This window comes from Halichoerus grypus, chromosome 4 (genome assembly GCF_964656455.1).
Source record: "Halichoerus grypus chromosome 4, mHalGry1.hap1.1, whole genome shotgun sequence".
NCBI lineage: Eukaryota > Metazoa > Chordata > Mammalia > Carnivora > Phocidae > Halichoerus > Halichoerus grypus.
The window spans coordinates 33,798,435-33,825,325 of NC_135715.1; the positions used below are offsets into that span (position 1 = coordinate 33,798,435).

At 36.6% G+C, this 26,891-nt stretch overlaps 1 protein-coding gene across 6 annotated transcripts; it reads right to left on the reverse strand.

Moving 5' to 3' along the window:
- On the reverse strand, positions 1 to 26,727 carry BORA (BORA aurora kinase A activator). Of its 6 annotated transcripts, XM_036073109.2 has the most exons (12): positions 26,604 to 26,727; positions 25,523 to 25,690; positions 23,716 to 23,822; positions 20,720 to 20,765; positions 17,686 to 17,767; positions 12,424 to 12,489; positions 11,293 to 11,349; positions 10,653 to 10,879; positions 9,980 to 10,112; positions 7,612 to 8,225; positions 1,379 to 1,495; positions 1 to 319 (listed from the first exon to the last, which is right to left on the reverse strand). In XM_036073109.2, the coding sequence occupies exons 2-12, from the start codon at positions 25,673 to 25,675 to the stop codon at positions 293 to 295; spliced, it is 1,629 nt and encodes a 542-aa protein (XP_035929002.1). In that variant the 5' UTR covers positions 25,676 to 25,690; positions 26,604 to 26,727; the 3' UTR covers positions 1 to 292. The 6 variants fall into 6 exon arrangements, with proteins under 6 accessions (XP_035929002.1, XP_035929003.1, XP_077926392.1 ...); XM_036073110.2 differs by lacking the exon at positions 12,424 to 12,489; XM_078070266.1 differs by lacking the exon at positions 1,379 to 1,495.
- Positions 26,728 to 26,891: the final 164 nt, after the last annotated feature.

Consider the following 26,891-nt stretch of genomic DNA (forward strand, 5'->3'; position numbering starts at 1 on the left):
TAAGTACAAAAATATTTATTAATAAAAAATACAGTTGTACTTCAATGAGTTGAAAGTTCTAGGAGCTTTTCTGTTGTTGCCAGGTCACTAAATTAAGCCCTTGGATTTTTCACATTAAGGGGGGAAAGAAAAAAAGCTAAGCATGTTAGTTGAAGCAACTTTTTCCCAATCACAATCACATTATTGATCCTGTGCATAAAAAATTATGTGAGGAGCCACTGAGTGATGATGGTCTTTGGTTCTGAGAGGTATTCTATGGACTGCTGCCTTGAGGAGGAGTTGCTGTTTTCATTCAACACCTCTGTGTTACACGGTCTTCCTGTGGGAGGAAAAAAAAAAATACCTTATTTGCTGCTTGAATAGGACTATTCAAGGGTGTAGCTACCATGTTTTAAAACCTGAATGCAGATTCCCTTATGAATTCTAAAGGGACAGTGAAGATAGGGTTTTCTATAAATCAATATTCTGCATCAAAAAGTCCTTTTCCTATACCCTAATGCTTGCTTACTTTTAAATGAACAACTATAATCCCACCTCAACAAAATGGAGGAAAGGGAAATTAAGGTGGCCTCCATATTATATCTTAATATTCACCTGGAGAGAGTTCTGTTCAGTTGTACACTTGCTGCTGTTGTGTTTATGAACCAATTGGCATATAAAAATCAAAGATTCTCCTGATTACTGCCTAAAATTATGACCGGTTTTCCTCAAATATGCATATATAGTTATAACCATCCTACCTAGAAGGTACAGTAAATGTCCTAGTCAAAAGTATACCTCTACAAATACTTAGTAGGTAAGGTATGTTATTCATAGTCTTGAAAGGCTTTTGGATTTTAAGAAAAGAGCGCTTACCTTTGAGAGTTCTTACTTTGATGTGTGGTCTCTCAGTTATATCACTTTCCTAATAATTAAAATTCTTTAACTTTAACTTTGAAACAATGTTAGAGGCAAAAAAAGGTCGTGGCACCCCTCTTCCTATTCCCCTTTAGTTGTAAGGAAAGGAGTTCAGGTGCCTATTCCAAACTAGGACTAGCTCTCCCTCTCCAGCCTCTTAACCTGTCCCATAGCCAAAGAGTTATTTAGGAAAATGAAGTGTTTTGATTTAAAAACCACCATCTGCTGTTAAATGAACTGAAAATAGGATGAGGGATAAACATAATTAACAAAATTTTAAGCAAAATGGGTGGAAAAAATACTGGAAAAAAAAATTTTTAAAGATCTTAAGTAATCTTTACACCCAAGGTGGGGCTCGAACTCACAACCCTGAGATCAAGTCACATGCTCTACCAACTGAGCCATTCAGGTGCCCCTGAAAAAAGTCATATTAAATAAATACTTAGACAACCATATCAAGCTTTCTCTGTTTTTTCCATACCTTTGTATTAAAAACTTGAGATTTATTCTCAAGTTCCAAGGTTTGTGCATCACTATCTGCTCCAACAGTATCCATAATATTGCTTCCACAATTCTGTGTGTTATAGCCACTATCCATCTGACAGGAAGGATGAAAAAAAAACACCAAGGATAACATTGCAAACGGATTCACTTATCCACAAAATTTGAGGAACTTGGATGTTAAAGTAAAATTAAAAATATTTATATAAAATATTTCTGAAATTATATATTCCTATAAAATATACAACTTATATATAAATATAAAGTAAGTGAGTCACTATATACTACTATTTTTTTTTTTAAAGGTTTTATTTACTTATTTGACAGAGACACAGTGAGAGCGGGAACACAAGCCGGGGGAGTGGGAGAGGGAGAAGCAGGCTTCCCGCTGAGCAGGGAGCCCGATGCGGGGCTCGATCCCAGGACCCTGGGATCATGACCTGAGCCGAAGGCAGACGCTTAACGACTAAGCCACCCAGGCACTCCTATATACTACGATTCACAAGTGAACAATACAATGTATTATTTAATATTGATCATACTGAATTAAATTTAAAATACAGAAATATAAGAGGTAGTTCTATATAGAACTGGTTGTTCTTCAAAGTAGTCACTGTATTACACCATTCCTTTTGATAAAATACATCTTGTAGTTTCCTTTAGAATCTGAACAAGGCACTATGAACCTGCTTTCCTGTTACTGTGTGATCACACCCAGCAGATAAAAGTGAGGATTATATAGTCAACTTCTTCAATTCAAGCTTTACCAAGCTTGTCTCTGAATAGCTTGGTTTTATCTCTAAGTAGGATTTACCTAAAAGGCATGCTATCTTTAAGAGTATTCAAGATAATTCACATTTTTTAAAAGGTCAGTTACATTATACTCACACCCATTGTTGAAATACAAACTTACTTTCATAATAATACCACATATATAAAGGCTCTAGATGTTAGTTCAACTTTTCATTTTAATTAATTGTAGCATTCTCTAGGACGTACTGTTGCAAGCCCCAAGTGAAAAAAGGGATTCTGGCAAACTTCAGTTTTGGTACATAGAGGATAAATACTTATTGAGGCCCTAAAAAAGTGCCCGGGCCTGTCTGGCACTCTCCATCTTACCATCCTTACTTTGTCCTTACAGCAATCCTATAGACTTCACAGCTGAGGAAGCAGAGGTTCAGAAAGGTGGCCTTTCACAGGGTTGGACAGAATGAGGTGATGAAGAGCTGAGGCTCCCATGCCCCTGTCCACGACACACACTACATCTACCTGCACAGTGCTGAGCACCAAATAACACCAAACCCCGTGAGGGACTCACCCTGGACTTAAACTCTTTCCTGCAAATTAGGGTCAGAGGGAAGGAAAAGGCTGTACTTTTGTCTCCATCACAAACATTAGAATAGCCTAGAAAGTGCATTCTACCATTATCTTCAGAAAAATGTTTCCAGTTTTCAGGGAAGAATGAATATGTGTTCACTACTGGAGTCATGTTCTATTTGAACAAAACCCTTGTGACACGTAAAAGAAGAATCTTCCATTATGTTCCAGGGGGAAACACCTGGCTCTGTTACCATTCCACAGCTATTTGATCAAAAGCGAATTATCAGTTTGCTCCCAGAGAATCTGACAATTACTTTTCCTTTTATCACCAGTGCCAAACAACTGGTTTATACTACTCAATAGTAATGCATAACTGAATGTATCAAGGGAAAAGTTAATACGTTAGGGAGTAAGACACAGGAAGAGAAGATTCTTCTCCTTAGGAAGAGAAGAATCAATGGGCGGCCCCATAAGATGGCAGCTGACCGCACTGGCCCTCATGTAGACCACTGCTAATGGGGATGCCTACCATGAACCAACCAGACAATATAGATCATCTCGTAACTCCCCATAGGCATCGAAATTGGCATCAGCAACACTTTAGAGCTGAGAAGGAAGAGGGCTATTAAAGATTAAAAAGTCATGCTCGGCTCGCTGTGAAGTGGACCTTGCCTTAAGATCCACAGCCTGTAAATGACAGAACTCTAATTCAAGTTTAGTTCTGAATGCAATGTAGATCTTCTTCCAGTTGGACTATGCTACCTGTAAATGGTGTTTTTACTGCCAATCATCCTACACACTGTTACTGTATTTTTCTCCCACATAAATCAGATGTGGTCTTTCAAAAACATTCCAGGTTCAGGTTCTCGACTGGCAAGCACTGTGGCTTATAATGCATTCCCTGCAATCAGGCCTCAGCACTTTCGCCCTTCGCTCACCACCCTCATCTTCCCTGTCCTCTGTGCCTCTTGCTTGCTACCTGTCACAGAAGTCTTTGTCGCCCATTCCTAAGGGAGTATTTAGGCATTGTAAGTATACTCACATGAACTCAATTCACAATGATCAAACTATTATCCTACAGTCCTCTTATTATCCCCATTTTAAATAAGAGGGAACAAACTCAAAGAAGCTCTCACTTCCTGAAACTGATAAAACTGAGCTAGGAAATAAACTGAAATCTGCCACTTTGCTTTCCCAAGCCCAAGCTCCTTAAAGCCATGTTAGCCCCCAGCTACAAATATATGTACCCACGTCCATCCCAGCCCCCACCCTCGTCCCCCATGAAAGTGGAAGGGTTACTTGTGCTAATCGTCCTCCCAGAGCTCTAGATTCTATCCCATCTCGCACACCTCAGTTCCTTCATGTATAAAAATGCATCACGATTTTACAGATTAGATTTATTGCATCTGCTGTAAAGCATCATGGGGATTAGATTCTAACTGTAAAATACTTGCCCTGGTCTCTGGTATGTGAAAAGGATACATAATTGATACCTATTATTAATAATTATCCTGCCCAATTTCTAGTTTTCTTTGTTCTTTTTACTCTTCTCCCTCTCAACCTAAAATATGCCAGTTTCTCCCATCTAAAGTAAAAACAAAGTTAAAAAAGAAACTACAAAAAGATCTTGGACTTTAATGTTCTTCTCTAGCTATGATAACCCTTCCCTTCACAACAAAGGTTCTTCAAAGAGTTATCTACACATAATTTTTCATGACTTCACCTTCTTTACCCTCCTTCCATTCACTTTTCACCACCCCACCTTGAGGCTGTTCACTCACCAAATTACTTCCGTTATTAATTCAACAGCCACTTTTCAAGTCCTATATTCCTTGCTTTTACTTTAACAGCACTAACCACTCTTTCCTTAAGATGTTCCATGACACTATGCTTTCCTCATGTCCCACTCTCCCCTCTGGCTGGTCCTTCTCAGTTTCCTTTGGGGGATCGCCTTTCTTTACCAAACCCTTGACTTTTCCTCAGGGTTCCAAACACTGATTGGCTCACTGTTCTCACTTCATACAGTCCCTCTGGTTGAACTTACCTATACATTCATTGTTTTCATTCCACAAATATTTAACAAGCAGCTATTACACATAAGCTCTGGGATAAACAAAAACACCCATGACTACTCGATAAATGGTCTGAATGGAAATAATGCAAAGTGTACGTGGAATTATGAAACCATATGACGAGATCTGGCTTGGCTAGTATGATCAGGGAGGGCTCCTTTGAGGATGTGATCATTAAGTTGTGAACTAAAAAACGAATAGGAGTTAAACAGGTCAAGTAGGAGAGAGAGGAATTCTAAGCAGAGTGTGGAAAGGCTCTTTTTAACAAGAAGGAAGATGGTTATTTAAAACTCTGGAAAGCTAATGTGACTGAAACAAAGAGAATGAAGGGAAACAAAATGAAGCTGACGAGTAAGGCAAAGGTCAGACCATTGGATGCTTTGCCAGCCATGCTACAGATTTTTAAATTAATACCAAAAGCAAAAACAAAGCCCCTCCACCCCCAAAAAGCCTTAGAAGTTAATGATACGCAAACAAAAATGAAATAAAAAATATAGTGGAAAGATTTTTAAAAATTGGAGAATTAAAAGGAAATTCCAGAAAGAAAAATGAAAGGGAGAGAGAGAAATCCAAGATATTATTCAAAAAAAGATCCAAGAAGGGAAGGGCATGAGTTTACAGATCGTAAGGCTCTCCTGAGTGCCCAGTACTATGGACAAAAAGATACCCACGCCAAAGAATCACTGAAATTGCTGAACACTGTAGACAAAGAGAAGATCCTATACATGTCCAGGGGTGGGTAGAAAAAGATCATATACAAAAGATTCAGTAAAAAATGGTTTCGGATCTCTCACCAGCAATAATGAAGTAGAATCAATGAAACAATGCCTTCAAAGTCTGAAGGACAATTATTTCCAAACTCTCATGTGAGAGAATGAAGAATACATGATTAGACATGCAGTATCTAAAAATGTACTCCTCCTCACAAAGCTACCAGAAAATGTGTTCCAGTAAAGTGAGAGGTAAACCAGGAAAGACAAGAATGGAATGCAGAAAACAGGAAACAGAACATAGGAGCGGTGAAGGGAATTCCCAATCTGAAGGGATATTCTGGGATGACAGCTTGTACCACACATGGAAGCCAACCAGTCCACAATAAAGCAAGTCAAAAGGCCCTGGGAAAATATGGCTGTCTTCAAGTGGTTAGAAGCTGCCTTTGTGGTAGGAAAATAAGAATGTCTGAAGTTTTTAAACTATTAAATCTCTGCCAAAGGTAAATATTATTATGATACAGTCCAAAGCGTCAAACTGAAGCTGACTGGTAGATATCACAGACAGAACCATATTTTAGTTCAATATAAGGAAGAGGCTTGTAATGATAAGAGAAGCCCGAAAATGGATTAGAATACCCCTGCAGACACTCAAGCATAGATTGGATGACAATTTAGTAGTGAAATAGGCTTCCAGTGGGTAGTTGAGTTAGATGATTAAAGTGTATTTCAATGAAAGCATTTTGATTCTTCTATAAATGGTCTGAAAAAAAAAAAGGCAGTGAGGAAAAAGGAGAGGAAAAGAAGTTAACAATACCTTGAAGGCTAAGTTCGATGTAAGTGCTTTTTCCCTTAGGAACCAAATTTAGAAGCTAACACATATAAAAGTGATTCTAATGTATTTTTTCTGAACAAAGATCCTAGAAGTCAGGAGAGACGGTACAGACATAAAAACATGAGCAGAGGATTATATTTAATTTTGGGTCATTTAGAAACCCTCTGTGAGTTTTAAATTTTAGCATTCCAAAACTGACAGCACTAAAACATTATAGGGTGGTGGGAGAATTAAATGAATGACTACATATAAAGTGGTTGAAAAAGCACCTGACACACTGAAACCCTGTGTACATGTTAGCTATTACCATGAGTCAGTACAAACTCGGATTCAAGAACGTGAACTCTAAAGCCATACTGCCAGGATTCAAATCTTGGCACCAGTACTTGCTACCAATGGAGGTAATTTACTTAACCTCTCTGACCCTCAGTTTCCTCCTCTGTAAAATGGGGATAATAGTCCACCTATTTCACAATAACCCTGTGAAGATTCAATAAATTAACACATGTAAAGTGTTACTCAGAATAATACTCAGAATAATACTCAGAATAATGCCTGGAAAAAGGTAAGAGCTACATAAGAGCTAGATGTTGTTACTATAAAATGGCACGTAAGAATTGCCTTTCTGACTATTTTAAAGTTCTTTCAAAATTCTCAGCTCAGACTATGGCAATTAATGAATGAGAGAGAGATGAATCCTGAGAAGTTGCCTGACCCTAGCACTCTATAAAAACAGAGCAGCTTGATTTCTTTTCTGCTCTCATCTTTCCCTACTCCAAATAAGGACCAGTGAATGTGAATATTAAATATGCAACATCAGTCCCAATTAAAAGAAACTAACCCTCTTAGTGTCACCATGGATTGATATTTTTATTTTATTTTATTTATTTATTTATTTATTTATTTTTTTAAAGATTTTATTTATTTATTTGAGAGAGAGAGAGAATGAGAGACAGAGAGCATGAGAGGGGGGAGGATCAGAGGGAGAAGCAGACTCCCTGCCAAGCAGGGAGCCCGATGCGGGACTCGATCCCGGGACTCCAGGATCATGACCTGAGCTGAAGGCAGTCGCTTAACCAACTGAGCCACCCAGGCGCCCTGGATTGATATTTTTAAAAAATATTATATATATATATATATACACACACACACACACATACATATAAAGTTATATAATACTACAGTCCTCACAGTTAACCTATTTTCTTAGTATAATCTCAGAAAAACACAGAATAAGGGAGAAAGTAAAGGACTCTAGAATATTAAAATTTCTTACCTGAATGTTACTGTTTTCACAAGGAATGACACTGCTTTCTGCAAGAGGTGACATGCATATATGAGAGTTTTCAATACTGAAGGCAATCCCACTCACAAAATCAGTCATGGGCAAACTCCCATTATCAACCGGCTCCTTAATCCAAGTGTTCTCATCTGCTATTTCTATAGGATCAACCATATCCACAGTGTTGTTCTCCTTCTCACTTTCAACATCCTGCAACAGTGCTAATTCCTTCTCAGAAGTACTGGACTGATTCTGTGTAATAGACATGGCAGTCACTACCAAACGTGTGCCATGTGCAGAAGTGTCACTGGTCACCTGCCGCAGGTGTACTCCACCCGTGTCCATGGCTGGTGACGAGGATTCTGTGGAAGGAAGATTCACCTGGTCTTCTTCATCTTCCCCGTGGGCCTCGAGAGTGAAAGGTATCCGAATCAGGGAGGTCCGATACTGAGTACCGCCTGTACACATCTCGAGTCTCATAGGAGACCAATTCTTAATTGGTGAGCAGCCATCTATATAAGGACTTCTGATACATGGATTAGTAATTCCATTAGAATTTGTTGTTCCAGCCGAATTATCAGGAGAATGAAAAGTAAACTTCCTTTGATCTAAAAGATTGGAAGGGAAAAATTCCATCATAAAAACATGCAAATGGAAAAGACATTACTAAGTGTTTTAATGCCAGAAAAATTGGATTTCTGGAACATTGTACTGTTTACTGAAGTGAAATTTTGGTGTTACAAACAATAGCACAAATGAATGTGTCTCAGTAAGCAGCATGAGACTCTTCAAAAAGAACTCCTCTGGCATTTCCTTTTAATTAAACAAAATAATTTACTCCCTGAGAATTATTTCCTCATAAACATATTGCTCCTATAGTAATAGTGTTCATATATGAAGAAGATACTGGACAAATCAGCCGAGAGCTGCAAGTTAATAGTTATACCCGGTAAATGAAGCAGGTAAAAACCTTGCAAAATACTATAAGCAATGTTAAAAAGCAAGCAAAAAATTGTAAAATAATATTTGCAATAACAAAGAGCTTAACAATGGTAATCAAAATGATAAAGGTGCTTTAAAATATAATACTTTTAATAACTTCACTGGCCTAACAAAAAACAGAAGTTTAAAAAAATGGGCAAGAGCCCATAAACAATCCTCCCAATGGCAAATAAACATATGAAGTGGTCAGCCACATAAATAATAAAAAATATGGAAGTTGAAGCAATAAGAAAGCATTTGTTTAACAAAAACAGTGAAGTATGAACTAAGAATCCCTCCCCCAAAATAAAGGGCCAATAAATATCCGGAAAGAGTTCAACACCATCATTTTGTATCTTTGATACAAAAATTAAAGCAGTAAGAGACATCTTTGTAATATAACACATTAAGAAACACCACAAAGAATGGTAATACCAGTGCTTCTACATGGCAGAAACTGACTTTCTTATGTACTACTGATGAAAATTTCAATTGGTACAATCTTTTATAAAGAAAATTTGACCAAATTCATCAAGATCCTTAAAAACATTCACCCCCTTTGACCAAATAATTCCACTTCTGAGAATTTAACCTAAAATATGTACTATATACAAAAATAATTATTTTGATAAAAAAAATTAGAAACAATCTAAATGTTCATCAATGGTTGAAAACAAATGATACATCTCAAAATCATTGTTTCATACAATAATAAATGATTTGAATGACCTATGAAAATATTCATAATACAATACTTTGTGAAAAAAGCAGACCACAGAACTATGGTGTGTGTGTGTCTATCTCCAAACAAAAGTACATACATATTTATGCAAAAGTACCTATACATACATAAACACTAACAAAAGTAGTTTTCAGGTTTCCAATTTTATTTATTATGCATAGCTTTTTATTGTAATTTTTTCAAAGGAGTTAAAATTTTATTTCAGAGAAACTAACATACTGCAAAGAGAAATATGTAAATTTCCACACACTAAATTTACCTTAGAAGTCTTACTCAAACAAACGTATCTTTACAAAATACGAATATGTGATTACAAAGTCTGAACCTACAGGTCAGAAGGCACACAGAAACCAACTTAACTCTAAAACCACCATCTTTCTTTGATTCCCTTTACAAGAATGCTTGATATAAATACTGCTAATCAGATGACCGGTGTTTAATACTAGCGCAGAACTTTGTCAAGAATCCAGGTTTTGAAGGTAAATTGTTCCTTTTGTTTTAAAAAGCCAGTTTTTAAATTTTAGAAGATTAGCGGTCATTTAGAGCTCTACAGTTAGAACAAGCTAAAAAAGAAACTCTTTAATAACAAATGTTGGTAAATATAGAAATTGAAATTAGGTACTTTCTTATGAGACATACCCGAGAGTGGAGTCTTTCCTATCTGAAATGCAATTGGTGAGAAAGTGGGTGAAGAAAGAGGTGAAGGGCTGGTTCTACTTCCCAAGCTGTATTTTTTTGCACTGCCCTGAATAGGGCTGGAAGAAAACTGCCCCTGTGATAAAAATAAATAAAATTATACGGTTCTCTTTCTCAATTTGTTATACCATATGCTATTTATTTTCATCTTCAAAACACGTTTACCAAGTAGGTCATATAAACTTTGGTCATTCACCAGAAGGCAAGAACAATTAAGAAGACTGTTGGAAAAATTTTGAAATAGAGTATGTTAGTCAAAATAAAATATAAATGCAGTGTTTAAACACACCAATCTATCTCAGATGCACAGCTGTTTATGAACAACTTTAAATTACTCCATTAATGTCAATCCAGCTGTGGTATACTGAAAACCTTACACAGCTCAGAAAACAACTTACGCTGAAAGTCCTTGAGACTCATGATTAATCTGGCCATCCTGTATACCTCTAAATACAAAAATGGAGTCTAACCAAAACATTCCTGACTAATGACAAAATGTGAACTGGTCTAACCCCTCATGAAATATAAAACCCCAAAGCAACCATTCCTTGCGGACAAAATGAGCCTCGAGATCCATCTCTAGCAAACTACAGTACATTTTTCATACGCTTCTTACCGAACTTGGTGTCTGCACAGGGCTCCTACACCGTACAGGAGATAAATCTATCGAATAAAAAACCTCAACTGAGGCTTGAGCACCACTGCGAGGACTTCTGGGAGAAGCTGGAGGTAAGGAGTCAGAAATACTTCCATTGCCATCTAAAAACAGCTTTCTTCTGAGGGATGAAGAACTGAGGTTTCCAGGAGATTGATCTGAAAATTCATCAGCTCTAAAATAGTCACCTATATTTAATATTAACAGAATAAAAGGCAAAGCTAGTCATTCTGAAGAGCAATTATGCTTCAGTTACATGATTAAAAAAAAAAAGCATGTACTATATATTAGGATTTTTTTCAAAAAGAGGGCAAAGTTTAATTGCATATGTGACGTTTGAAATCTGAAATTATTCTTTCTTTTTTGAGTACTTATTAGCATAGGTAAAACCAATACGATGTGCCAATGAATAGTTTATGTCTAAAGCAAAATTCATTATGACAAAAATGCTCATCAGGCCAAGTTATAGAAAAAGAAATTTTCGGACCGTTTTCCCACTTCTTTAGAAAGAGACATTGCCACCTATTTCCATTTACAAAAAGCCATCAAAACAAAACCTTCTATCTAAGTTATTAAAGGTTTAAACAAATACGATACTTACCTAATACATTTTCTAAATTAAAATCCACAGGAAGAGACAGCAATGTCTGACAAGCAGCTGGAAGCAAGCAGATAAATAAATACAAACGTGGATAAATCAATGCAAGCATATTACATGCAATTTAGCATGTGCTTCCCAATCAACCATCTCCCCATGATGTTCCAGCCAAATTGAATTATTTCACTTATGCATTCTATTAAAAACATGCCACCCTTCTATAAGCAGTTTCCCACACCTTCCAGCTCTGATATAAACCTGTTAATGGTAAGAGTTAACTTCTGGTTGTACTGCTGGCGCTGGAATCAGAAAAGAAGCCAGCCTCTACAGCTGACCCCTGAACAACATGTATTTAAACTGCATGTGCCTGTTTTTCAATAACTACAGTACAGTACTATAAATGTAGTTTCTCTTCCTGAGGATTTTCTTAACGTATTCTTCTAACTTACTGTAAGAATACACTACATAGTACATGTAACAAACAAAATACATGTTAATTGACTATGTTATTAGTAAGGCTTCCAGTCAACAGTAGGTTACTAGCAGTTATATTCTGCAGAAGTAAAAAGTTATATATGGATTTTCGAGTGCATAGGGGGCTGGTATCCTTAGCCCCCATGTTGTTCAAGGGTCAACTCTATTTGGGGATAGATTTCCTAATTATTCACAAATTTTCAGAAAAATGCTTTCCAAAACCAGAAATTGACTCATATGCTTCAAACAACAACAACAACACACACACACACACTACTGCTATTTCTAAAACATGGAGGGACATATCTATTCTAATTGTTTTTAAAAATTAGTTCTCCATGGGGTGCCTGGGTGGCTCAGTGGTTAAGTGTCTGCCTTCGGCTCAGGTCATGATCCCAGGGTCCTGGGATCGAGTCCCGCATCGGGCTCCCTGCTCTGCGGGAAGCTTGCTTCTCCCCCTCCCACTCCCCCTGCTTGTGTTCCCTCTCTCACTGTGTCTCTGTCAAATAAATTAAAAAAAAAAAAAAATAGCTCTCCTATAGCTCATTCATAATTAAACAATTTCGACTCCAGAGTAAAGTGTTATCACAAAAACTGAATTTAAAATCAAATGTAGCTTAATGTGGAACATTCTTCATTTCAGAGTATATTCATACTCACCATTGCTTTTCTCAGAATGGATGGTCAGTTTTCTTCCAATTGGAGATTCACTAGTTATATTAATACCTATAAAACATTTTAAGTGTCAAATCTTATATTTTATTTTTTTATTTTAATTTTAAAGATTTTATTTATTTATTTGACAGAGACACAGCGAGAGAGGGAACACAAGCAGGGGAAGTGGGAGAGGGAGAAGCAGGCTTTACGTGTAGCAGGAAGCCCGATGCGGGGCTCGATCCCAGGACCCTGGGATCATGACCTGAGCTGAAGGCAGACGCTTAACCGACTGAGCCACCCAGGCGCCCCTGAAATCTTACATTTTATATTCTCCATTTACTTTAAGGGTGACTTTTTCCAGAGTAAAAAAATAAACAAAGTGAAAACTTTCATTCTATAACACTTTTAAAATAAATATCTGCATATATAATAACTTGGCATGTTTCTGTTAGTGTTTTAATTTTGAAGGAGCACAGAGGTAAAACTTGAATGATTACCACAGCAAATAAAGAGGCACCAAGTAATAGTTTTTAAAGAAAGTATGGTTACTCTGTATTATGTCAATCTTTTTTTTTTTAAGAATTTTTTTTTTTATTTATTCATTTGAGACAGAGAGATAGAGAGAGAGAGAGAGAGAGAGAGAGAGAGAGATAGTAGGAGCAGTGGGGAGAGGCAGAGGGAGAGGGAGACGCAGACTCCCCGCTGAGCAGGGAGCCTGATGCGGGGCTCGATCCCAGGACCCTGAGATCATGACCTGAGCCAAAGGCAGACGCTTAACGACTGAGCCACCCAGGCGCCCCTCTATTATGTCAATCTTAAAAGACTGAGGGTGCATGTTAGTCAACCTCAAAGTCCTCAAACAGATCCTCTGTTGCTTAATGCTTTTGCAAAATGGGTGATATAAATTGTCTGAATTAAAATGCCAGATTATTTCAACAGAACCTAAAATTTGATAAAACTATGTTCAGTTTCTTTTCATAACAGGAACCAAAAGTAGGGCTGCAAATATTTTTTTAATTGAAAATTAATGACTACTAAGTTTTGTAACTTGAAAATCATGAGATAAAAAAAAATACACAATGAGGGGGAGACGAACCATGAGAGACTACGGACTCTGAAAAACAAACTGAGGGTTCTAAAGGGGAGGGGGGTGGGGGGATGGGTTAGCCTGGTATTAAGGAGGACACATTCTGCATGGAGCACTGAGTGTTATACACAAACAATGAATCATGGAACACTACATCAAAAACTAATGATGTAATGTATGATGATTAACATAACATAATAAAAAAAGAAAAAAACACACACTGACAAAAATGACTAATATAAACAAAATAAAAGGAAGGAAAAGGCAAGGAGACAAAAAACAAACAAACAAAAAGGTCAGAAAGCTTAAAGAACATTATACAATAAAGACTAGTAACCTAATAAACTTAAATAAATGGGTGAATGAGTAAGTGGGTGGATGGGTAAATAAAGTCGCCTAGTAAATATTGTCAGAATGAGTAAAAAAATAAAAAAGAAAATTCTACATTTGAATGCTTTCTTTGCTGTAAGCAGTGTGACCTTCTATAAAGCAAATGTAATCAAGGTACTCCGCTGCAGAAAACCCTGTAACGAACGTCCTTGGTCTTCAGGCTAGAGTCCATACACCTTAGCATCGTAGAAAGCCCTTCAAAACCTTGTCTGTCTCTAGCACAGTTGCCCTCCAACTAAACACTATTTATTTGAGCACCTAAAAAAAACCAGGTTCTCTCTCACATTTAGGTATTTCTCATACTATTCTGACTTTTCTCCCTCATTTGCTGAGTCTGGCTAATTAGGTCTCAGCTTAAATTATCTTCTACCAGCATGCCTTCCCTGACCTCCTTAGATCAGAAAGACACCAAATGCAGCATTATTATGCTTTTCAACTCTATTGCAAGTGTTTCCTTGGTTGCTTCCCCCAGAAGGACTTCTTAAATAAGCTTAAAACACAATCAAAGGAGAAAAAAAAAATTGATGGATTTGATTACATCAAAATTAGGATTTCTATGCAACCAAAGACATCAAGAACAAAAACAGCATACATATGACAGAATGGGAGATGGTATATGAAATGTTTAGAACCAATATAACCTTGTTAAACAAGGTGTCTTAGAAATTACCAAGAAAAAAAACCCAGTAACTCCAATAAAAATATAGCGAATAAATTATAAACAGGTATTTTACAAGAAAGGAAATTTCAAAGACCATCAGTATATAAAGAAATGAAAATTTTAACAATCATTTAGAATGTCAAATAACCCACTAGGAATGGCAAACATTTTTTATCAGATAAAGGGCTAGTATCCAAAATCTATAAAGAACTTATCAAACTCAACATCCAAAAGCAATAAATCCAGTCAAGAAATGGGCAAAAGACATGAACAGACATTTCTTCAAAGAGGACATACAAATGGCCAACAGACACGTGAAAAAATGCTCAACATCACTCATCAGGGAAATACAAATCAAAACCACAATGAGATACCACCTCACACCAGTCAAAGTGGCTAAAATTAACAAGTCAGGAAACAACAGATGTTGGCGAGGATGTGGAGAAAGGGGAACCCTCCTACACTGTTGGTGGGAATGCAAGCTGCTGCAGCCACTCTGGAAAACAGGATGGAGGTTCCTCAAAAAGTTAAAAATAGAGCTACCCTATAACCCAGCAATGGTACTACTAGGTATTTACCCCAAAGATACAAATGTAGTGATCCGAAGGGGCACCTGCACACCAATGTTTATAGCAGCAGTGTCCACAATAGCCAAACTATGGAAAGAGTCCAGATGTCCATCAACAGATGAATGGATAAAGAAGATGTGGTGTATATATATATACAATGGAATATTATTCAGCCATCAAAAAAATGAAATCTTGCCATTTGCAATGACATGGACAGAACCAGAGGGTATTATGCTAAGTGAAATAAGTCAATCAGAGAAAGACAATTATCATGCATTATCACTCATACGTGGAATTTAAGAAACAAAACAGAGGAGCATAGAGGAAGGGCGGGAAAAATAAAACAAGACAAAATTACAAAATTGAGGAGACAAACCAAAAGGGACTCTTAATCAGAAGAAACAAACTGAGGGTCGCTGGAGGGGAAGTGGGTGGGGGGATGAGGTAACTGGGTGTTGGGCATTAAAGAGGGCATGTGATGTAATGAGCACTGGGTGTTATATACAACAGATGAGTCACTCAACTCTCCCTTTTTTAAGATTTTATTTATTTATTTGACAGAAAGAGAGATAGCGAGAGCAAAAACACCAGCAGGGGGAGTGGGAGAGGGAGAAGCACACTTCCCGGTGAGCAGGGAGCCAGATGCGGGACTCGATCCCAGGACCCTGGGATCATGACCTGAGCCAAAGGTAGATGCTTAACGACTAAGCCACCCAGGCACCCCTGAACTCTACCTCTGATACTAACAATACACTCTACGTTAATTAATTGAATGTAAATAAAATTAAATTAAAAAAAAAAAAGGAAAGGCAAACATTTGAAAGCTGGATAATGCCAAGTGCTGGCAGGGATGTGGGGACATAGGAATCCTAGGCACTGTTGGTGGTCATGTAGACTGTGCATTCATTCTGGGGAAGGGGGCCACTGCATAGTCAAAACAGGTAAACACATAGTCTATACGCTAGGAATTCTCAGCCTATGTGTATATTCCAAATAAATTCTCACTCAAGTCCATAAATAAAAACACACGAGGATATTCATTGAAGCATCTTGCTGCACAAGTATTAAAAATAGTAAAAGTTAACAGTATAAGCCAATGTGAATAAACAAAACCATTTTTGCCTGTGCCCACCTGTAAAAAGACCATATAAGAAGGTTGATTCACCTTGTCAAAAATCAACATGAAGAGTTGGGGGAAAAAAATAGTGTCTATGAAAATGTCACCCTGGACAGAAATTTTAAGAGCTGGGAGAGACAACTATGTAGTTCACCTCCTTTATTTTATAAATAAAAAGCTGAGGTCTAAAGAGACCGAATAATTTGATCAAGATCACCCCTGTAGGTTTATAGTAGCAGGAGGTCTCCAGCTCAGGTCTCCACCCACTACTGCATGCTACCTTCTGTTTGTCATGGCTGAGAATACAGACTCCAACTGAAAACGTCTAGTTGTGACTCCAGGTTCTACCACTTTTATCCTCTTTGTAATCCTGAACAAGTGCTCTAAGCTTTCTAAAACTAGCTTTTCTCATCAAATGAGGCCAATAATAGTACCTCCCTCAGGTGAGCTGTTGTAAGGAATTACTGAAAGCACTTAGCACTGTCTGGCACATGGAGAGTGTTCAATCCATTTTACCTATTATTGTGTTTTTGATAAAGGATGGAATAGTCCTTCTTATACTGAGAGCATAATTAATGAATGCTATATAGAAGAGTAGGCAATTTCACTGAAATGAGCCTACATATACAAGTGATACTCGAACATGGCTCACAACTCAAAGGACAGTGAGAGCAAATAAAAGATAACCATTTCCTGAAGGCAGAAAAATAAAAGATTACTGGTTTGTCCTTCAATTTCCTTATTAATAATATTTTGCATATAATCAGCTATATAATACTGCCCTAGAGGTCAAGTGTCCATACTTCCTCTACCTTTATAAGAAATCAGCAAATTAGCAAAAAGCAAAGCAATTTAAGAATTTCATTTTAAATATTAACCTTGAAAATTAGGCAGAAATCACCAACAACTCAGTTCTTGATTCAATACCAACTATTTCTGCATCAATGGATCCTCTATAACCATCATAACTGATACTCACAACAGTCATGAAGAAGTTAAATTCAGAACAAAATGGCCAAAAATAAGAATTCAGTACATTTTAGTCACATTTTCAATTGTAAACTCTAAACAGCTTTTTTGTCGTTGACACACGTTACATTAGTTTTATGTGCACAACACAGTGATTTGACAACTCTGTACAACTCTGTATGTTATGCTCTGTTCACAAGCGTAGCTACCGTCTGTCACCACCCAGCGCTATTACAACATCACTGACTATATTCTCTATGCTGTGCCTTTTATTCTCATGATTTGTTCATTCCTTACCTGAAAACCTGACCCTTAAAAGGTTAAATCGTCCGGTATCCAGAAATCTAACGTGTATCAAGCTCCTTACCAAAGCAGATAAGCTGACACTTCACTATATATTGCTTTATATTCACTGAGTTTTACAATTCTATGATTTAATAATTTTCATTCATATGATTTTTAGTACACTTACATTTACTGGAATGAGACTCTGAGAGCTGTTTCCCTTCATGATCAGTCCAAGGAGAGGGTACAATGACATCTTTTGTGAAAAACTAGAAAAATTAAAGTCATACAATTAGATATAATTCCCCCCCAATACAAACAAGTACCCATGTTATTTTCAAATAATCATCAAACATGTTACATAGACTTTATAGTTAGTTACATTTAAAAATCTTAATACTTAAAAGCACAAATGACCAAAGGTAAAATAAAAGAAATGTAAAGTATATATAAAGAGAAATGTTAATACTTCAATCACTAAAATTTAAAACTTGCAAATTAATCTACGGGCATTAATCATAGAAATACTTTTAATTCCTCCCAATTTTTTTTTGGGGGGGGGAGGGTGCAGATGACAAAAGGGAGGATGAAGAGGGAAGAAATAAATGGAAATAGATGTATACAAGTAAGCTAGTATGATTGGTGTGCTGGCACAGGCTTATCCTGGCTCTCAAGACCTAATTATTAAATTTTCTGGAATTTTGTGCATCAGTGGTTAAAGCCAATGTTAAAAACTTGTAAACTTACAAAAAAATATATAAAACAAAAAGGTAACAAAAGCCCCAACTCATGACTCGCTAATTATTGGACACTCCCCAGTATCGGTGCTCCTGAGATTCATCATGTCTTCTGCATCAGCATGGTGGCACTCCCACACACACTGCTCTCCCGCTGCCCTTCTTTTACCATTCGGTAATGTCACAGCAGTAACTTGAAACTGGCCATGGCTGAAGTATTTACATTAGAGAAAACAGCAGTCACTAAAAATCATACTCCTCCCACAGCCAGAGGGCCAGCTGTTAAACATTTATAGTACACCACTGGCCAGTACACTCAAATGGAGATAAGAGCATTTGGATACAGGTCTTTCCTTTTTTCATCCCAGCTATGAAATAAAGTCTAATACAGGATTTTTCCCTTCCCACTCTCTGTTTTGGGACGAATTCAAAACATTTACTTTTCTTTCTTTTTTTAAGATTTTTCTTTTCTTAAGTAATCTCTACATCCAATGTGGGGCTCAAACTCAAAATTCTGAGATCAAGAGTCTTAGTCTTATGTTGTAAGGACTGAAGCAGCCAGGCACTCCCAAAACATTTTCTTTATATTCTGCTATACATATGGTAAAGAACAATTTCCTCGACATGAGGAAAGATGTAAAAAAAAAAAAAAAAAGAGGGGGAGGGGGCAGAAATTACAATAAGTACAATTTCCAGAAATATAAAGGACCCATCAACTAACGAAGCAATGTATTTAGTTCAATCAAAATGAAAAACATATACATCCAAATTAACAAGATGAAATTTTTAAAGTGATAATACAAATTAAGAAGCTGAATAATAACCAGTATTGCAGACATGAGAAAGCATCAAGTGTCATAACGTGGCCAGGAGTAAAAACTGCTATCACCTCTTGGTAGGGCGGCATGGCAAACTTTACCTAAACTGAAAAACACAAAGCCTCTGACTTAGCAAGTATGTTGCAATTACACAAAGATATATGTACAACTGTGTTCACTGAAGCATTATTTGTGATAGAAAAACACCAAACACAACCTAAATATCTATCAGTAGGGGCTGAGTTAGGTTATGACACATTCATAAAAGGAATACTATGCTGTTACTAAAAATCAGTATGCGCTAATAATAAAAAATCTAAGAAACATTATTAAGCAAGATGCAAAACGAGAATGGTGATCCTATTTGTTAAAGGTCATTTGCTGTTATATACATAAAATTAATCTGAAAGTATAAATATCACATAGTTATTTTTAGGAAGTAAGATGGGAAACAAGAAGCTCTTCATTTTCATTTTATAATTTTTCTTTGAAGTCCAAATTTTGTTTTGTTTTGACTATCTGCATGTATTTATTCTTTCAAAAATTTATACATTTGAAAATATTTAATTTGTTTCTGATATATTAACTTGTTTCTGATACGCTGACCCTAATTTTCGCTCCGACCTCATCTTCTTAAATTTTCTGCTGAATTTCCCTTTAAAATTGAGGATTCTAAAGGGAAAGCATATTTTCTAAAATGTTGGGAAAGGGGAACCAGTCTGAGAATATTCAACTGTGGTGGAATCAAGTGATTGGATCAGAATGAGAATTCTGAAGTTACTACATAAAGAAGTATAATGTCTGGGAGGAGTAAAGCACATGCAACGGTTTTTGAAGAAATATGCTATATCTGAAACACAAGGAGACAATACCAACACTAGAAAAGTAAGTGTAGGAGGGGCCAGAGCATCACTTAATCTCTACACACAGCATAGCTGAAGTCTTCTGGGGTGCAGAAGGGCCAAATAGAGCTAAGGAATAGAGGTGGGTAGAGGGGGCTAGCGAGGGAAAAAGGAAAAACAGATGTTGCCATGACATAAAGACTCTCTGGGAAATAACTAGATAGATAACCCTGGCTTGCACTCTAAGAGGAGATCATCAAACAAAGCAGCAAAAAGTGAAAAACTTAGTTTATTATTTTTATTTTTAAAAACCCCTATATTTGTCATATGCTTTTTTTTATGTTTTAGTAAGGTATTTTATTTCAAAAATTCAAAGCATTAACAATAAACGATAAAACCATTGCCAATGCCAATCTAGATTTTCAAGGTCTGAAAATATTCAACTTTCTCTACATAAACTCCAAGTTGAAACAGAAGTTTGTACTCATCGGTATGCTGACAGCACAAGGAAGACAAACCGGCTAGGCCCTGAGAATGAAAAGATAAATGAAGTACAATATTGGCCAAGAAAAGAATGTAGTCTAGGGGAGAGAAGCACTAAACCAGTCACTACAGTATCGTAAGAGCACTGTGACAGGCCCTGGCATAGCTGAGCAACGCTGGTCTTACGGGAGCACAGAGGGGCCCAGACACAGCTGGGGACAGGCCAGGCTGGCGGCGATCTGCGATAGGAAAGGATGTGAAGGAAGTCATCCTAAACGGGGTGACGTGCGCGCAGAATTGATGCTTAACCGGCGTTATGATCAGTAACAGTTTTAAGTTACCTCTTCAATGGCTTTTTGTCTTTTGTCTTCCACATCTTTATCTATTCTATACAGAGATAAAGAAGAAACATAACCATGCCATTACTTCAGCTGATTGAACATTTAAAATAATAAGCTTTCAAAGAAATAATTTCCTTCTGTTGAAAACTGGCAAATGTTAGGCTCATTTTAAGAGAAAAACTGATGTCTTATCACATTCAGTAAATGACAGCATTTAGGTATTTGGCATTGTGCTGGTAGGCTTACCTCCCTCTTTTCCATTCAGTTTGAATGGAATAGTATTTTCTGTTCAAGGGCTTACATTGATATAATTTTTAAATTACTATTAACAACATAAAGTAATTTGAATAAACATTGTCCTTTAACCATCATAAATTAAGAAGTATTTCTTTCCACAGAAATCTAAAAATTGTCCAGATTCTCTTTCTTCTGTTATAGCAAACTTATGATAGCTATAATTTTAGAATCAACTCTTACTCTGAAATAGAAGAAAAGAAACTATATCCTTACAGTTCTGAACAAAGAAGCAAAAATATTAATTATGAAATAAAATAATGACAATATAGAATTCTGTCCAAATGATTTTTTTTTTCACTTTGATACAATATGTAATTACAGCAACACAAATTTATCAGCTACAAGATTTAACACAAAATGTCAGGTCTCAAGCACAAGGCATAGACTTGCCAAGGACTAAGCAGCTAGCCTTGGAGGACCACTTTAATCTATCCCAAGGAAGATTATTTGCTTTCTGTTAATAAATTGGTAAAACACTTCTTTTTATAACAATTTAAATGATGGTCTCTCAAAATTTTTCACGTATATTATTTGTGGCTTTAACAAACCTTATATAAAAATGTACGTTTCACAAATTAAAATCAAGTGAATTTTTCAAGTAAGGGAATGATGATGAGAAAATAGACTACAATGATAATCCACATATCTCAGCTTCAACAACAGCCATTCTGGGGACAAATAACTCAGTTCTCTTTATCTTCTCATGCACATAAGCCAGGTCAAAATGACAGTGCATAATAATAACAGCAATATAGTATTTAGTAAGCTCTGATTTAATATCACCTCATTCAGAAACATTTTCTGCTTCATCAGAGGCACTTTAAGAACCTGAAATATTCAGGCAATTGCTAGAAGCAGTGAAAATCAGTTTAGGCAAATATTGTAGAACCTAATCATGGAAGGTTCTCAGAAGTCATACAGGACAGAGTATCCTGACAAAGAACACCAGCATGATGCAAATAGGTTACAGGAATATCCTGAATGGATCCTGAGTAGGGGAGGGCCTTTTCAGGACTGTTCACCTTCCATATGCACAGATTCATTTATTTACACCCATCTGCCTTACAATTATCATTTTTTATGTGGAGCAGTATGAAAGGGTGGGAAGCACTGAAATTGGGCCCTCGGATTAGATAGGAAGAGACACTGGAAGCCACTGTTTGTTTCTAAGAATGAGTCAGCATATTTTGTTGAGAATGTACTCATTATCCTTTGTAGAAGCCGTAATCATTTACTGAATTACACCAGTAAATTAAATTAAAATTAGGGTTTTCCCACTCTTTTCCCCTCTTTTGTATTATAAATCTACCTACTGAAATACACCAAGATTCTTTTCATAAACCTACCTAGAGGACATATCATTTATCAATAAGTATGGAAATGTGCCACAACTTTGGTTAATTGTACTGTTGGCTCTGGATATCAGAAATAATAGTCTATGCTTCTTCAGTATTCCTGAAGGTGCTCAATAAATATCTCTTAACTGAAGATAACAGTTGTCCATGGTTGAATATACCAAGAGGCAAATAATAAAACACAGAGTTTGTGTGAAACAAAAAAATCAGTCTAATTTGTCACTCATTTGCTTTTAGATATTCTTTCCACCTTCTCTTCAAAGGTATTATTTATATTTCAGTTAAAATCCTCTTATGCTCTAACCCCATTCTATTCCCTTCCTAACACCTCTGGATGGACATTAATTGTCAGTGAATGGTCATCAAGTTACTAAGCCAAGAGAGGAAGGGGTTAAAAATCCAGACAAATATTTGTAAAAGCATCTCAACATGTGTACATTTTTGTGTGACTGAATTCTAAAGTTAAAGGGAAAACAATTATCCATTATTTTGGACTGACAACACATGTACCTTGGGACTGAAAATTAAAAGCTGGTCACACCAGTAGTCAATTGTTTCAAATACTTAAAACATCAGACTATAAAACTGACATCAACAAGAAGCCCCCAAACTATTACCAAACACCGTTATTTATAATTACAGATTACAGTACTATGTAATCAAAAGCTAGGTCTGTTCCACCTAAGAAGTGCATGTTCTCACTACATTGGACATCATCAAGCAGCCCACCAGTCTGAGGCACACTAGTGCTCGAAACCTGCATAACACAGCAAAAAGTTAAGGCTGCTCTGATTACTAGATTTACTTCAGTACAATGTAATTTAGATCCCCTAAGGGTCTTATATCAAAACTGGATAATGTCTAGAAAAGCTCTCTCTGTTGCTAATGGATACCCTTCCATTCAATGTGTTTTGGGATTTTAGGCTTCCCCAAACATAGACAGCAATGAAAGAGCATTTTGCTTTACCCAACACCACCAAAAAATAAAACAATATAAAAATTCAATGGGAGAAGCCACAATCATGTAGAAAGGTACAAATTTCAAAATGTTCTTCTCTCTACCAAGTGCTGGAAAGCACAGTTGTCCCATAAGAAGCAGAGGGAAGTATCTCTAAAAAAAAAAAAAAAAAAAGATTCCTACTTAGGTTTACAACTGTTAGCAAGGGAATCTTCTTTCTGGATATAGTTCTTTGAACTCACTCTTCACTTAGCTACAATAAATCTGTTTCAGAATTTTTTCTCCCTGATATCTTTACCTATAAATATATTCAACCTTCGGAGTTTCCTATCTCTCTTCACTTAAGAACATGTTATTATACTTAAATACAAAAAAGGAAAACTTACCGAGAATGACTTAAGTATAAAGCTTGACGATGAATGTCTTCTGGGTCTATTTCTACAGGATTTATTACAGCTAGCTGATCAATAGACCATCTAAATTTCCCTGGAGTCTTAACAAAAGAAAGTGAACCTATGAGTAAAAGCAAACTAAAATAGTTCATCAAAATTCTAACCAATGTCAGCTTCAAAAATAATGTGAATGGTTATAATGCAAAAGTATTTCAAAGCTTGTATTTTAAAATTTGGCTTTACCACTAAATTAAATGGCAAATGGTAATCAAATCACACTAAGTCAACTGACTGGACTACATTTTAAAATATCCAAATCTTCCATCTGGGTGATTTTTAAAATTGCATAATAATGGAAAAAAAATCACAGTAGAGTAATAAAGGTATAGAAATTCCACAATTAATACTCATCAGTGATGCAACATACCCATGTAAAGGTAAAAATCTCTTACTAGATTTACCAAAGGTCTTTACTTTCACTAAGAATGAACTGAAATGAAATGAAGTCCTAACTACAAAAGTGCCTGCAAAAGCTCATAAAATAGTTGATCCTTAAAATAATTATGAATGGTAATCACTGCTGCTTTTCTGCATTCAACTATCCAACTGAACCAAAAATTTACCCAAATCCTAATCTATAATTCCGAATGCATTTTTGACAAAATCAGGCTTAAAAATCCAACATCCCACACATTCTGGTTTTGAGGATTAAGTTGCAGCTAATCTATTATTTATTCTAGATTAACAGAGAACTAAAATTTAATACAGTTCAATCAAAAATCATGAGGCCATATTTACAACTCAATATAAACTGCATAACTGTAAAATTTTACTTGCTCGTAGTTTTAGCGGATATGAAATACAGCATAAACAGCAACACACTTTGCAGTTTTTCTAGGTAATTTACTAGGTTAAAAGATCATACTTCAAAAGAACTCCAGTGTAGCAAATAAAAGTAAAAATAAGCTAAAGCGATAAAGTCTTCCCTAATCTCTAAAAGAGCACTTTCCTTTCCATATCACCCTTAATCACCTTAGCCACTAATACCACATATATTGTTTTGAAGTTGCTAGATTAGTTATGAGTTTTCCTTTAGAGTAGATGTTGGCTTCTTTTTATACAATCTGCAAACTAAAAATGGTTGGAAAATTTTTAAAAATTATTATTTTATGACATGTGAAAATTACATGAAATTCAAATGTCCATGAAGAAAGCTTTATTGAAACACAGCCATGTTTCATTGTTTACATATTGCCTATGGCTGCTTTTGTGATACAAGGCAGAGGTGACTAGTTGTAACAGCAACAAGATGACCTGCAAAGCCTGAAATATTTACTGTCTGGCCCTTGACAGAAAAAGTTTGCTGACTCCTGCATTAGAATACAAGCTCCTTGAGAGTTTGTGTCTAATGACCCTGACTTCTTCTCTATGCCTAGTACTTTATCTAACACAGCAGCATTCAAATAGATTTGCTGAATAAATGAGAATAGATAATTTTATGATAGTGTCTCCTCAAATATAGTATTAGTAAATATGTCATCAATCATAGTATCTAGCTACACCCAGTTGCAGGAAGCCAACACATTATCCACTGAAAGAAAAAAAAGAGAAATTTTAACTAAAAAAAAAAAAAAAAAGAAAAACTACCTAACTTATTTTTAGCCCAATCACTACACTGTAGTGAACATTACAACTAAAAAAGCACATTCCAGACATATGTGCTCCAGGATAAATTTCTCCATTCTAAAGAAAGATGTTTACGTTTAAAATAATTTGTATATACTAGTCAAGAATAACTTACTGGTAATTTTGTTGATTTAAAAACAGAAGGACTGGAGAGAGTTTGTTCATGGAGATTAGAATAATCACCAGGACTTTCGAAAGGATTCAAAACCGGGATCCTTCCTGGAGTTTCCGGTGGTATTTGCATTCTTGATTCTTTGACATCTCCCATAGCACAGAGAGAAAACTAAAAAGAAATAAGTATGAAAAATGAAACCACAAAGTTCCACATTCATTTTGACAACTAAAATGTATTCAACAAACATATTTCGCAAAAAGAACTCAAAATCTAACGCTCTTGGGTCTTTTTTTTTTTTTTTTACAGTTTACAAAGAGGCATCACGTATATTTTCTAAAGTGATCCTCCAAATAACCTTTAAAGCTAGAGAGATACGGTATCAGTGATAATCATTTTGCAGAAGATTTAGGCTCAGAGAAGTGGCATATAAGTAGCAGTCAATCACATATGAATGAGTTCAGGTCCACTTCCGAGGCAACTAAATGTTATAGCAGACACAAAACTCTTTTCAACTAAAAGAACCTATAGTTCTTTATTCATTATTTCAAGTCTCTAAAGACTCTGAACATCCTTCGGCTATCCCAGCAATTGCCTATTAAACTACAGTTGCTAAACAACAATTATTTGTAGCAAGCAAATACGTGACGACGAAGCTTGTGCACGGGTGTCTTTCCTCCACTTTAGCCCCCCTCAAAGAAGTATGACTGATTAGGACCAGGAAATTAACCGCCTCCTTTGGTTGCCTCTCCTCAAATATCCTCCTATTCGCTAAGAAGCCCAGGGTAGAAGGCCAGACTGAATTACTTTCAGTCAAAGGGGGATACGACTAGGGAGAAAGAATCTACTTCTTGGAAGGCTGAAGCAGCTGGCTTCCTTGGGTGAAGTGCAGAGGTGGACACTCCGGCCAGTGTCACTCCCAAACCTACACGATCACTGCTTGCCCCCCCCCCCCCCCCCCGGCACCTAGTCCCTCGCTGCTCCCATTCACCCCGGGGACAGTGGGCAGGTGGGTCGGGAGAAAGGAAAAGTGAGCTCTCCAATTCAAGACAGGAGGAAAGGCCAGGGACTACAAAGAACGTACCTAGTGGTGTGTATAAAAAGGAAGCCCCCCCAATAGGCGACTCCAGAGCGCTCCCGAGGGGCCAGGTCAGCTCCCACGACAGGCATAGACTCTTTAACTCCCCGCTTCCGCGCTGTCTTAGGCCAACCACGGCACGGGCCCTGTGGGGAACTGGCCAATCGCGTCGTACCGCTGTCCGCGAACCAACCAATCGCATCGAGGCCGCGTAGTAAATTCGAATGGCAACTCCTCGCTTCGCATTCCGCGCAGAGTAACGAGGCTCCAAATTTAAATCAACGCAGCCTCACG

Excerpts from the sequence above, each read along its gene's own strand:
- BORA (XM_036073109.2), bottom strand. The coding sequence starts at position 25,675 with ATGGGAGATGTCAAAGAATCAAGAATGCAAATACCACCGGAAACTCCA. Across the intron at positions 11,350-12,423 it reads CCATTCTGAGAAAAGCAATG|CTGCTTGTCAGACATTGCTG; the intron begins GTGAGTATGAAT and ends GCTTGCTTCCAG. Across the intron at positions 1,496-7,611 it reads GTGAAAACAGTAACATTCAG|ATGGATAGTGGCTATAACAC; the intron begins GTAAGAAATTTT and ends CCTTCCTGTCAG.